This window comes from Mobula birostris, chromosome 23, assembly GCF_030028105.1.
Source record: "Mobula birostris isolate sMobBir1 chromosome 23, sMobBir1.hap1, whole genome shotgun sequence".
NCBI lineage: Eukaryota > Metazoa > Chordata > Chondrichthyes > Myliobatiformes > Myliobatidae > Mobula > Mobula birostris.
The window spans coordinates 59,806,298-59,819,692 of NC_092392.1; the positions used below are offsets into that span (position 1 = coordinate 59,806,298).

The window sequence follows — 13,395 nt, forward strand, 5'->3', positions numbered from 1 at the left end:
CTGGGGGTTGGGTTGGTGGGACACTAGGGTGTCATCTCGTCGCCTGTTTCCATTAGAGCAGGCAGCTCATCTTCTCCTATGACTGCCTGCCTCGATGTCGAAGGTCGAGGTTCGTCGTCTGCTGTGGCTGATGTGGAAGGCTTGCTTGACTGCTGAGCCTCGTGCATTTTAATATCACACAGTTCTTTAATAGGGACTCAAACCATCCTGCAAATATCCCCTAAACCGACGTACCCTTTCAAAATTAAAGGTGTACTTTATCATTACTCATTTGGTTTCGATTGTTATCCTTTTTTCTTCCAATTGCATCAGCTCTTCATCTGTCAGTTCTTGGTGATGGGATGCCAAAACCTCTTCAACATCATCTTCGTCAGCTTCCACAAGCCAAACTCATTTTGTCCTTACTTCGTTCACCATGATCAAAACGCTTAATTATGTCTAGTTTTACCGTAAGTGTAACACCCTTACGAGCTCTTTCAGGCTTTTCTGATACCATAGAACTCATCTTGCAAACGGCTGCTCACAGGCACGTGTTAAAGCAATGCTGGTGAGAATGCCGTTCCGAATCCGGGGGAGAGCAGCTGCTCGGGGCGTGCGCTGCCTTTATCGCGCGCTGATTTTTTCGCACGCTGATTTTTTTTTCTTAACAGTGAAAACACCTTCTGAAAGTGAAAATAGGGTACTAGTGTAGGTCTTTCGTAACAGTGAGGTTTTGTAAAGTGAACGTTCGAAAAGCGGGGGACACCTGTACTGCGCACATTCAGATACAACACCTTCAGTTCTGTATTCACCCTTTTCGATTTTGTCCACCTTTTACATTGCAGCTCATCCTGTTGACTGCAATTTTGCCCCAACATCAGCCGCTCCTCACTACACATTGCCCCCATTTGTAAACCAGTTACCTTATCTTTAGCACTATCATCGGCCTTTCCTATGATAGTTCTTATATCGAGTTATAGGCAGCTCAGGATGCTAGTTGCACCATGCTCAAACTTTTGCTTCCTAACTTTGCCTGAGGTCTTACCAACATCTGCCTTCACAACCTCTCCACTGTTTTGGCACTCTGGTTCCCATCCCCCTGCAACTCCAGTTTAAACCCCACCGTGCACCATTAACAAATCTTCCTGCTGGGATATTACTCCCCCTCCAGATCAGATGCAAGCCGTCCCTACTGCACAGGTCCTATCTTCCCTTGAAGAGAGCCCAATGATCCAAAAATCTTATGCCCTCCCTCCTACACCAACTCCTTAGCCACGTAGTAAACGGTATAATCTTCCTAGTTCTGGCCTCACTAACATGTGGCATGAGTAGCAATCCTGAGATCACAACTCTGGAGGTCCTGCTCTTTATCTTAGCATCTAACTCCCTGAACTCACTGTGCAGAACCTCGTCACTCATCCAACTCATGTCATTGGTACCTACATGGACCACAACTTCTGGCTGTTCACCCTCCCACTTAAGAATGCTGAGGACTTAATCCAAGGTTTCCTGGACCCAGAAGGCAACAAAACCATCCAGGAATCGCGTACCTCATGCTGGCTTCCCTATCTGACAAATCCCCTCATCACCACAGAATGCCTCTTCGCCTCCCCCCCCCTTCCTTTATGAGTCACAAAGGCAGATTCAGTGCCAGTGACTCGAACACTGTGACTTTCCTCTATTAGGTCACCCTAACCTCCCTCTCCCTTGACAGTATCCAAAGTGTTGAGGTAATGGCCACAGGTGTACTCTGCACTGGCTCCTCAACCGCTTTCTCCTTCCTGCCTGTCACCTAGTTTCCTGTGTCCTGCACCTTGGGTGTAACTACCTCTCTATTTGTCCTATCTATCACCCCCTCAGCCTCCTGAATGAGCTGGAGTTCATCCAGTACCAGCTCCAACTCATTAACGCAGATTGTTAGAAGCTGTAGCTGGATGCACTTCTCGCAGTAGTAGTCGTCAGACACTGGAGGTCTCCCTGCCCTTCCCACATCCTGCAACAGGATACCCTGAGCCAATATAAAGGAGGAAAGGAAAAGAAAAAAAATTGTGGCCCCAAAACAATTTGAAGACGGCATTGGAACTGTCAATAACTACATAGTCATGCAAGTATAGAGAGCAGAGCACCTGTGTTGATGGTCAGTGAGGAACAGACATTGTTGCCAATCGTAACTGATTAAGGACAACTGATGAGGAAATCGAGGTTTAGCGGAGGGAGATACACAAGCTCAGGTCTTGAACCTGGAAAATGAGTTTGTGTTGAATGCCCCGCTGTAGTTGGTGAACAGCAGTCTTACGTACGAGTTCTTGCTCCATAATCTGGAGCAGAGTAAGGGCCTGAAGAAATCACATCTGCTGTCGACTTGTTGTGGAGGTGAGCGAATTGGAGCCGATTCTGCTCAGTTCTAAGCCAGGAATTCATTTGCATCATAACCAATCTCTCAAAGCACTTCATTACAGCTGACACAAGCACCATCGGATGGTAGTTATTGATGCATACATCAGGATGCTAATCATTAACGACAGCTCTACATTCAATCCTATTATCCCCTCAAAGCTAATCAATAAGCTCCAAGTCCTTGGCCTCAATACCTCCTTGTACAACTGGATCCTCGATTTCCCCATTTGCAAACCCTAGTCAGTTCCGACTGGCAACAACATCTCCTCCACCACCTCCATCACCACAGATACGGCTGAGTGCCTCAACATCCACCTTTCACCCAATGTCAGCAAAACCAAGGAGCTGATTATTGACTTCAGGAGGAGACCGGAAATCCATGAGCCAGTCCTCACCGGGGGAAATCAGAGGTGGAGAGGGTCAGCAACTTCAAATTTTTAAATATATAAAGAACGTCCTGAGCTATAATGGTGTTGTACTAACTGTTACACTGCCACAGCATCCTCGCATATCACACATACAAATATCTGGTTAAAATTGAAGATTAAGGGGAAACAGACAATGTTGTGCTGACATCAGGGAACACAAGTTAAAAATTAGGAAGCAGTTTAGGGTACCAGCACTCAAAAGTCACCAGGAATTGTGGGATGCTATGTTAAAAGGGCAGAGGGGCAGAGCTATGATGGTGCTAACCGTGACTCCTTCGCAATCATCTGCAGATTCTATGCTGGCGCCCCCAACTAGAGCAACGGGGGAGAAAACGGAACATCGGGAGCAGCAGATCAGCCACCAGAGGCTCTGGTGACTCTCTCTCACTCTCTTATTGGTGGAGGAGAGTTTGTCGCCAATTCTCAGGTTGGAGAATTTGGGGGAAAAAAGCAATGCCACAGGCTTAACCATCACAAATCAGCAAATTGTTTTTATTGTGTTTCCCCCTCGCTGTGAAAGGGAGCACCATTCCTTCCCTTTATTGTGTTCCCCCCTTGCTGTGAAAGGGAACACCATTCTTTCCCTTTATTGGGGACAGAGAGAGCCTGTGGTATGTCAAATTGTCAGGTGAACTATTCGTTTTTGTTGTACTGCAGATCATCGTCTTTCTTGGGGGCTTTGCTATTGCTTGCTTGGTAGGTGGAGGGAGCTATGCTTGTTTTTGCAGAAGTGGGTGGGAAAGGGTCACTGCTTTACTGTTGCTTGTGTGTGGGAGGGGGGAATAGCGGGGGCTTTGGGGTTCTAACATTTTTACAGTCACTCATTCTTTGGGGTACTCTTCTGTTTTTGTGGATGTCTGTGAAGAACAAGAATTTTAGGATGTATATTGCATACATTCCTCCGACATTAAATGGAACATTGAAAATGGTTTTTGCAACAGACAGCATAAGAGTACTCAGAGTAGGCAGGAAGAACTCAGTGATTTTTAGTGAATGAGTGGGAAAGTGAGTGGATCTGGCCTTTCATTGATATTTATATATTTTATATGTCAGCAGAACCAAAGAGCTGATTACTGACTGTAGACAGAGGAAACCAGAGGTCCATGTGCAAATCCTCAGAGGATCAGAGGTGGAGGGAATAAGCAACTTTAAACTCCTCTGCATTATCATTTCACAGGACCTGACCTGGGTCCAGCACATAACTGCCATTATAAAGAAGGCACGACAGCACCTGTACATTCTTATAGATTTGTGAAAATTCAGCAAGTCATCTAAAATTGACAAACTTCTACAGGTGGAGAGGATCCTGACTAGTTGCACTGCAGACTGGTATGGAAATATTCAAGTAATTGAACAGAAATGCAAAAAACAAAAAGTCCAGTGCATCACAGGTAAAGTTCTCTCCACCACTGAGCATATTTACGATGAGTACTGTTGCAGGAAAGCAGTATCTGTCATCAAGAGCCCTCACCATCCAGGCCACGGTCTCTTCTCCTTTAGGAAGGATGTACAGGAACCTCAAATCCCACACCACCAGATTCACCAATAGTTACTACCCCTCAGCCATAAGACTCCTGAACCACAGGGGATAATCACCCACTCCAATACTGGTCTGATTTCACAATAATCGGATTCACTTATAAGGACTCTACAACTGGTATTTTTGATATTCATGGCTTATTTAATTTTGTATATTTACACAGTTTGTTGTCTTTTGCACACTTTTTTCTACATCTCTGTTATATGTGGTTTTTAATAGATTCTATCAACTGTGAATGTGTTGAAGAAAATGAATCTCAGGGTAGTATAGGGTGACAGGTACTTTGATAATAAAATTACTTTGAACTTCATAATTTAGCAGATTGTTGTTTTGCTGCACTGAAAATGAGTTTAAGTTGACACTTACAACTTTCTTGTTTTGACGACAGCACATGGCTCATCTCCCCTCTACTTTTTTCAACTTTTCTCATTCCCAGTAAGTGAGGATTCTATTCTAACATTCTGGCATCTATGCCCAGTAACTTTAATATACAGCAAACGAGTATGTTGGGACAAATACTATCCATGCAATCCAGCAAAAGATGTTGAATAAGAATCAATGAGGCAAAATCCAAGCCAACTTTCTGATCGCCTACCAGTAAACAAAGCACAATCACTCCAATATCCTACTGATTCTTCACTGCACACTCATACAAACACTCAGTTTATACACTATGGCTGAAAATTACCAATTTCTTCGTGAAATTATTGTAAACTATGATACACAACACATTCCTTTTTAAAATGTCTAAACCTGCATTGGAGCTTTCAGAAATATGAGATTAAGGCCTGTCCCCTGAGAACAAAGCTTCCATGACCAGGAAATAATGGGTTTCAGCGTCAGCTGTGACCAGTCATTTAACCAGTGGTCACAGCTATAAAAAGAAAGCATCTGACATTCTGCACTTTAGGGCTAGATAATTATAAGTGCCAGAAACACAGCTGCTCCCCAAAATTTACACAATTACTATTTTTGTGATGCCCAATTAAATACAAAGAATTCCCTAATAATATGCAGTTCCAAAATACAAACCAGATGCGACACGGAGACAAAAGGGTCAAATGTATTCAACACGAAAACAAAGGTTTTAAATTACTTATTCCTGCAGATGGAAACCCTGGCGAGGCTGCAGTTGTCACCCGTCAATATCATAATTAAATTTTCTTTAAAATATTTACTTCCTCCGACCAACGGAGCACCTAATTACTCTATTGATACAGATTTCAAGGATGGTAATTGCATTAAAATAAAATAATAAGTTAGATTAATTCAGCTCACAGTAAAGTTGACTATTTTGCACATCGTCCAAAGGCTTTTACTCTGCGTTGTATGTTTTGGCAAAAGGATTTAAGAACGGCAGTCGTCAGAATCTAAAAACGGGACTACGCTGTTGTGTTGGGTCACAATGTGCAAACTGGAAACGAAAGGATATATGACACCAGTACAAAAGGATTCTGAGCAGCTGGCTCTGGTTGGGATTTAGTACAGCCCTTGTCGAAAGACTGAAAGACAAACTTGGACAAGGTTGACTTCCTCAAAAGGAGTTTCCCGAAGTTCGATAAAAAACGACAGATGGTAAACTGTGTGGTCAATGAATAACCACATCGCCAAGACTGAATGTGCAAATCTCTGCTATTAGATACACCTCGCTATATGTACAGAGGTTGAACGAGGGCACTAACTTAACCGAAAGTGATTGAAGAAACCATTAACACCACAAAACTAAAGAGTAGGAAATTCCACTTCATCCTGGCAAGAAAAAAAAATCTAGAACAGAGTTACCGGTTGAAACATTTCACCACGGAGAGAGAGAGAAACAAAGTTTTCTAAAGAAAGGATTGGGTCGTTCTGCAGTCTGCAGTAGGGAGCCCAGCCCGGGGTAATGAGTGTCTCGGGAATATTTCCGGGCACAATAAACACGGTGACAAAAGCGAGTCCTTCCAGTCCTCACTCCGCCTCACCACCGAGACCACGGTGAAAGCCGAGGGCTGGGGTAAACACCTGGCGCAAAGTTCGGCGGAGGAGCGGCCGGTGCAGCGAGAAGTTTGCGCCCGAGTCTCACCTGCGCTCATGCTGCGGGGCTGCCGTGCCCAGGCGCTCCCTATCGCCCCACGTCCTCCGCCTGCTTCCCAGCCATTCGCACCCGCTTCCCGCACACCGAAACGACGGAGGCGATCTGCGGCTCCCGACTGCGCGGCAACAGGAATCTCAGACAAAGTACATCGCGGCCACTGAGGGAATCCCGTTCCAGATTGCTCGCCGCCGTCACCGGGAGCGTGCACTGCGCCCTCTACAGCCCGAGCACCCTCCCTCCCTCCGCGGCACCAGCGTCCCTTGTGACGTCAACCGCCGCCCGGACGTCATCGCTAGCAACGCCTGTCCCTCGGCCCCGAAGCACTATGGGAATCATAGTTTTCAGTTTCAGTTTCTCTCCTCGATTTCCAGTGTGAAACAGAGGGTAGAACTACTATTCCTAGAATGCTGAGCGCGCATTTGTCTATTTAAATGGCGGATTGCAATGGGTGAGGAGTTTGATGAGGATCTGGTGCTCGAGGTAGGTGATCTTCTGCTTTCTGTTGCCCAAGTTATGGGTTTCTTTATCAATTAAATTGCATTTATCATTTCAGATTGTGGTGCAATCGTGTATTGGCCTTCATTCTAAATGAACTTCATAAATTCAAGGCTGACTGATCTGTTACTTTGCTTTACGTGGTAACTTCATGTGTCTTATAATGTAATTGTTGAAAGCTTTTTAAAATTCATTTAGGGTCTTGAACCAACACACATCAAAATTGCTGCTGAACGCAGCAGGCCAGGCAGCATCTCTAGGAAGAGGTACAGTCGACGTTTCGGGCCGAGATCCTTCGTCAGGACTAACTGAAGGAAGAGTGAGTAAGAGATTTGAGAGGGGGAGGGGGAGATCCAAAATGATAGGAGAAGACAGGAGGGGGAGGAATGGAGCCAAGAGCTGGACAGGTGATTGGCAAAGGAGACATGAGAGGATCATGGGACAGATGTCCTCCCCTATCATTTTGGATCTCCCCCTCCCCCTTTCAAATTTCTTACTAACTCTTCCTTTAGTTAGCCCTGACGAAGGGTTTTGGCCTGAAACGTCGACTGTACCTCTTCCTAGAGATGCTGCCTGGCCTGCTGCGTTCACCAGCAACTTTGATATGTGTTGCTTGAATTTCCAGCATCTGCAGAATTCCTGTTGTTAAGGTCTTGAACCTGAAGTTTTAGTTTTGTTTCTCTTTCCACAGTTGTCATCTAATCGGCTGAGTGCTTTGTGCATTTGAGATTTTAAGACCATTTGGCCCATTGAATCTGCTCTACCATTCATCATGTTTGACCCATTTCCCTCTCAGCCCCAATCTCCCGCCTTCTCCCCGCATCCCTTTATGTCCTGACTAATCAAGAATCTATCAATCCGTGCCTTAAATATGCCCAGTGACTTGGCCTCCACAGCCACTTGTTGCAACAAATTCCACAGATTCACCACTCTTAGGCAAGAGAAATCCTCCTAATCTGTGTTCTAAATGGATATCCGTATATTCTGTGACTTCTGGTCTTAGACTCCCCACCATTCTTTCCAAATCTACTCTATTGGGGCTATTCAATATTTGATAGTTTTCAATGAGATCACCCCTCATTCTTCTCAATTCCAGTAAGTACAGACCCAGAGCCATCAAACACTCCTCATGACTGGGAATTATGGACCAATAATCTTATGTTAGTGGTAGGTATACTAATGAAGAGAATTCATAGGGGGCAGGACTTATGAGTATTTGGAGAAGCATTGTCTTATTAGGGATAGTCAGCGTGGCTTTGTGTGGGGGCAGGTTGGGCCTCAAACCTGAGTACTGTTTTTGAGGAACTGACAAAACAAATAGATGGAAATAGAATGTGGATGTGGTGTAGATGGATTTTAGTAAGGTGTTTGACAAGGTTCCTCATGGTAGGCTCATTCAGAAAGTCTGGAGGTATGGGTTCCAGGGAAACTTGGCAGCTTGCATTTGGAACTGGCCAGCCTGCACAAGGCAATGCATAGTAGTAAATGGTGCGTATTCTGTCTGGAGGCCGTTGACCAGTGGTGTCCTGTAGGGAACTGTTCTGGAACCCCTACTCCTTGTGATTTTAGTAAATGACTTGGATGAAGAAGCAGAAAAGTAGGTCAGTAGGTTTGCAGATGACATGGAGGTTGGCAGTATTGTGGATAATGTAGATTGTCTTGGGTTACAGAGGGACAAAGACAGATGTGGAGCTGGACTGAAAAGTGATACATGGAGTCTTAAAACTATTAATAAGGTGCAGGAAATAATGTGATGGAAATTTGTTTTATTAAGCAAAGCTTCAGACTGACTGTAACATCAAAATAGTGACCATTATCTCCTGTCACTGTGGAGGGAGCAATATCTGTCTCTCTTGTTAGAGAGCAAGAGATCCTGTGGGATGTTGAAAATGTTGGAGTGAACAGTTAGTTTTTGATGGACTGTAGACCATGGTCTCTCTTTGGAGGCTTTGCTTTTGCTGGCATGGTAGGTGGTGGGAATGGTGGTGCTCTAGAATAAGTGTGAGGAGGGGGAGGGTTGATGCTGCTGCTTGTGCTTTGGAGGGGTCAGGGTGCTTTGGGGTTCTTGCGGTTTTTTTTCTGTCATTCATTCTTTGTTTTTTCCCCTTCTGTTTTGAGGATGTCTGTGGAGAGTAAGAATTTCAGGTTGTATATTGTATAGATTCTTTGATATTAAATGGAGCTATTGAACTATCTGGATATATCTAGTTTCATATAGTTCCAAAATAAGTAGGACAAAATTGCTTGTTTGATTAGCATCACATTCATCCTGCACTCCATCACAGGGGAAAACAACAACAAAATGTACTGTAGCAATTTACAAGGAGTCTTTGATGCTGATAGGAAAACACTGACTGCTTCCATCTCAAAGAACAGGAATTCCAGGTGCTTGGAAACTGCACCTCTTTCAAGCCATATACCACCTGGATTTATTGGGCCAAAACTCAAGAGATAAGAACAACAAAGAGATGTTTTGGAAGACATTCATATTGCCTGGGATGAGGTTTTCGCTGCCTTGCAGCTTATTCAGGTGGATAAATCCCCAGGGCATGACTGAATAAATCCTCGAACTTTGTGCCAGGCTCAAGACAAAATTGCAGAGGCCCTTGTAGAGATATTTGCTTCTTCATTGCTTGCTGCTAAAGGTACTGAAGACTCAAAGGTGGCTAATGTTGTTCCATTCTTTAAGAAGGGTAGCAAGCACAAACCAGGTTATTACAGGCCAGTCAGCCTTACATCAGTAGGACAGGAGAGGATTCTGAATGACAAGATCCAACATCTAATTAGGAAGAGTCAACGTGGCTTTGTGTGTGGGGAAATCGTGTTTGACAAGGTCTTTGACATAATCCTGAATGGTAGGCTGATCTGGAAGGTTGGGTCCCATGGAATCCAGTGAGAGCTAGCCCAATGGATTCAAAAGCAACAGGAATTCTGCCGATGCTGGAAATTCAAGCAACCGCTTTGCTGAACACCTACGCTCTGTCCGCCAGAGAAAGCAGGATCTCCCAGTGGCCACACATTTTAATTCCACATCCCATTCCCATTCTGACATGTCTATCCACGGCCTCCTCTACTGTAAAGATGAAGCCAAACTCATTTTGGAGGAACAACACCTTATATTCCGTCTGGGTAGCCTCCAACCTGATGGCATGAACATCGACTTCTCTAACTTCCGCTAATGCCCCACCTCCCCCTCGTACCCCATCCGTTATTCATTTTTATACACACATTCTTTCTCTCACTCTCCTTTTTCTCCCTCTGACTATACCCCTTGCCCATCCTCTGGGTTCCCCCCCCCCTCCCCCTTTTCCTTCTCCCTGGGCCTCCTGTCCCATAATCCTGTCATATCCCCTTTGCCAATCACCTGTCCAGCTCTTGGCTCCATCCCTCCCCCTCCTGTCTTCTCCTATCATTTTGGATCTCCCCCTCCCCCTCCCGCTTTCAAATCTCTTACTAACTCTTCCTTCAGTTAGTCCTGACGAAAAGTCTCGGCCTGAGACGTCGACTGTACCTCTTCCTAGAGATGTTGCCTGGCCTGCTGCGTTCACCAGCAACTTTGATGTCCAATGGATTCAAAATTGGCTCAGCGATGGGAAGCAAAGAATGGTATTTGAAGGTTGTTTTTCAGAATGAAGTTTGGTGATTCGTGATGTGTTGAAGACCTTACTGTTTGGACTTTTGTTATTTATATAAATGATTTGGTTATGTATGGATAAGGCTTTATCGGTAATTAGCAGATGAGACAAAGTTAGGCGGTGATGTTATGGTAAAGAAAGTTATTATATATTACAGGGAGATCTTAATCAGTTAAGGAAGTGGGCTGAGGAGTAGTAAATGGATTTCAATAACAATAAGCATGAGGTGAGACATTTTGGAAAGTCAAACCAGCATAGGACTTCTACTATGAATGATAGGATATTAGGGAGTGTAATGGAACAGAAGGACCTAGAAGTACAAGAGCATACTTAATTGAGAGCATCGTTATAGATACGGTGGTAAAAAAGGCATTAGGGTTAGGGTTAGGGTCTTTAGTCAGGGCATTGAGTATTGGAGTTGGGATATCATGTAGTTGTACACGTCTTTGGCTTGACCACACTTGGAATGCTGTGTACAACGTTGGTAACACTGTTGTAAGATAGATGTGGTTGAACTGGAAAGAGTGCAGAAAAGATTGAGGCTTTTGCCTGGACTGTAGGGCTTCAGTGTAAGGAGAGGTTGGTTACTTCTGTAACTTATGGTGATTTATTCTCCACCCCTCCTCTTCTCCTCACCTGCCATCACCTCTCTCTCGTTCCACTCCTCCTTCCCTTTCTTCAGTCCACTATCCTCTTCTATTAGATGTTTTCTTCAGTCCTTTACTTCTTCCACCTACCACCTCCCCCCTTCTTTCTTCATCCTCCCTCACTTGCAAGCTTGTACTCCTTTCCCTCTACCCACCTTATTATTCTAGCTTCTGTCCCTTGCTTCTCCAGTGCTGAAAAAGGATTTCAGTCCAAATCATTGACTATTTGTTCCCCTCCATAGATGCCTCATTTGCTGAGTTCCTCCAGATTCTGTGTGTGTTGCTCAATCTAGGTCTTATAGGGGAATGAGAGGTGACCTCATAGAAATGTTTGAATGTAGGGGAATGAGGGGTGACCTTATAGAAATGTTTGAATGTAGGGGAATGAGGGGTGACCTTATAGAAATGTTTGAATATAGGGGAATGAGGGGTGACCTTATAGAAATGTTTGAATATAGGGGAATGACGGGTGATCTTATAGAAATATAGGGGAATGAGGGGTGACCTTATAGAAATGTTTGAAAAATGAATAGTTATTCGTGACTCACCTAATATACTTGGCATTACCTGCGGGAATGAGATACACAAGTTATCACTATATGCAGGTCATTTATTACTATAGATCTCTAACCCTGAGAAATCCATTCCGGCAGTAATATCCTTGCTTGCTCAGTTTAGTAACTCTTCTGGCTACAAATTGAATCTTAGTAAGAGTGAACTCTTCCCATTAAATATGCAGGTTCCAATTTATAGACATTCACCATTCAGATTGATTACTGACTATTTTACTTATCTGGGTGTTAAAATTACTAAGAAGCATAAGGACTTATTGAAGCTCAATTTTTACCTTTATAGCAGAATAAAAATCCTAGACTAAGTTTAAAAAAAAATACTTAAAGTCCAAAGAAGACAGTGGTTTGGCATTGCTGAATTTAAGATTTTATTACTGGGCAATTAATATTTTGGACAGAAGATTGGGATATAATTCCAAGACCACAATGGGTAAACCTTGAATGTAATTCTGTACAAGGGTTCTCATTGGTTTCGATTTTAGGAACTTCGCTTCCCTTTGTTCTCTCTAAAGTGAATAAACAAATGGTTAATCCAATAATTAAATACACATTACGAATATGGTTTCAATTTTTAGTTTGAACAAACTTATTTTATCAAGCCCTATTATATGTAATTTTTTTCCCAACCCTCTTATGGATCAAGCTTTTCTGATATGGAAAATGTTTTTGTGATTTATTCTTGATGACCGTTTCATGTCTTTTGAACAGTTGTCTAATAAATATAATTTGCCCAGATCCTATTTTTTTAGATATTTACAAATAAGAAACTTTCTAAATACTACGCTACCTACCTTTCCAACTTCATATCCAACTGATTTCACGGAAAAAATTTTAGGTTTAAATCCTTATCAGAAGGGTTTAATAGCAACTATTATATAATTATGAAAATACAGCCAGGTATATCTGATAAAATTAAGAATGAATGGGAAAGGGAACTTCAACTTCACTTATCTATAGAGAAATGGGAGAATATTTTTCAATTATTTAACTTTTCCTCTATATGTGCCAAACATATGTTGATACAAATTAAGGTGGTGCATCGGGCCCACATGTCTAAAGATAAACTAGCTCGTTTTTACTCCCATATAAATCCTGTTTGTGACAGATGTCACTCTGAGGTAGCTTCTTTGACTCATAGGTTCTGGTCTTGCCCTCTTTTGAAAAAATTTTGGAAAGATATTTTTGATATTATTTCAACAGTTTTGCATATTGATTTACAACCTCATCCTATTACCACAATTTTCGGTTTACCAATGATGGAACATGGTTCTTTATCCTCTTCAGCCTGTCGGATGATTGCATTTGTTACATTAATGGCCAGAAGATCCATTTTATTGAATTGGAAAGAGATCAATTCCCCTACTACATTTCAATGGTTTTCCCAAACTATATCATGTTTAAATTTAGAAAAAATCAGAAGTGTCCCTTTTGATCCTTCGGTTAAATTTGAAGAGACTTGGAGGCCATTTATTCAACGCTTTCGTATGATGTAGTTTGACCTTTTCCGAATCCTTTTTATTAACCTAGAATATACGGATAGAGGAGCGGAGTTAACGACATTAATGATTGTATTCGATGTAATATAGCTAGCCTTGTTCTGTTTTGTTTAGATCAGTTTTTGGTTTAGT

At 42.9% G+C, this 13,395-nt stretch overlaps 2 protein-coding genes across 2 annotated transcripts in view; one reads left to right on the plus strand and one right to left on the minus strand.

The window, feature by feature from the left end:
• The window catches only part of fgd6 (FYVE, RhoGEF and PH domain containing 6), a 169,086-nt gene extending 162,438 nt beyond the window's left edge, over positions 1 to 6,648 (minus strand). Inside the window, exon 1 of the mRNA XM_072241464.1 lies at positions 6,407 to 6,648. Within this exon, the coding sequence (XP_072097565.1) occupies positions 6,407 to 6,416 (10 nt within the window). The 5' untranslated portion in view covers positions 6,417 to 6,648. The remainder of the gene's footprint in view (positions 1 to 6,406) is intronic.
• A 6-nt stretch (positions 6,649 to 6,654) lies between these two features.
• vezt (vezatin, adherens junctions transmembrane protein) overlaps positions 6,655 to 13,395 on the plus strand; it is a 122,727-nt gene continuing 115,986 nt past the window's right edge. The window contains exon 1 of the mRNA XM_072241465.1: positions 6,655 to 6,898. Within this exon, the coding sequence (XP_072097566.1) occupies positions 6,863 to 6,898 (36 nt within the window). The 5' untranslated portion in view covers positions 6,655 to 6,862. The remainder of the gene's footprint in view (positions 6,899 to 13,395) is intronic.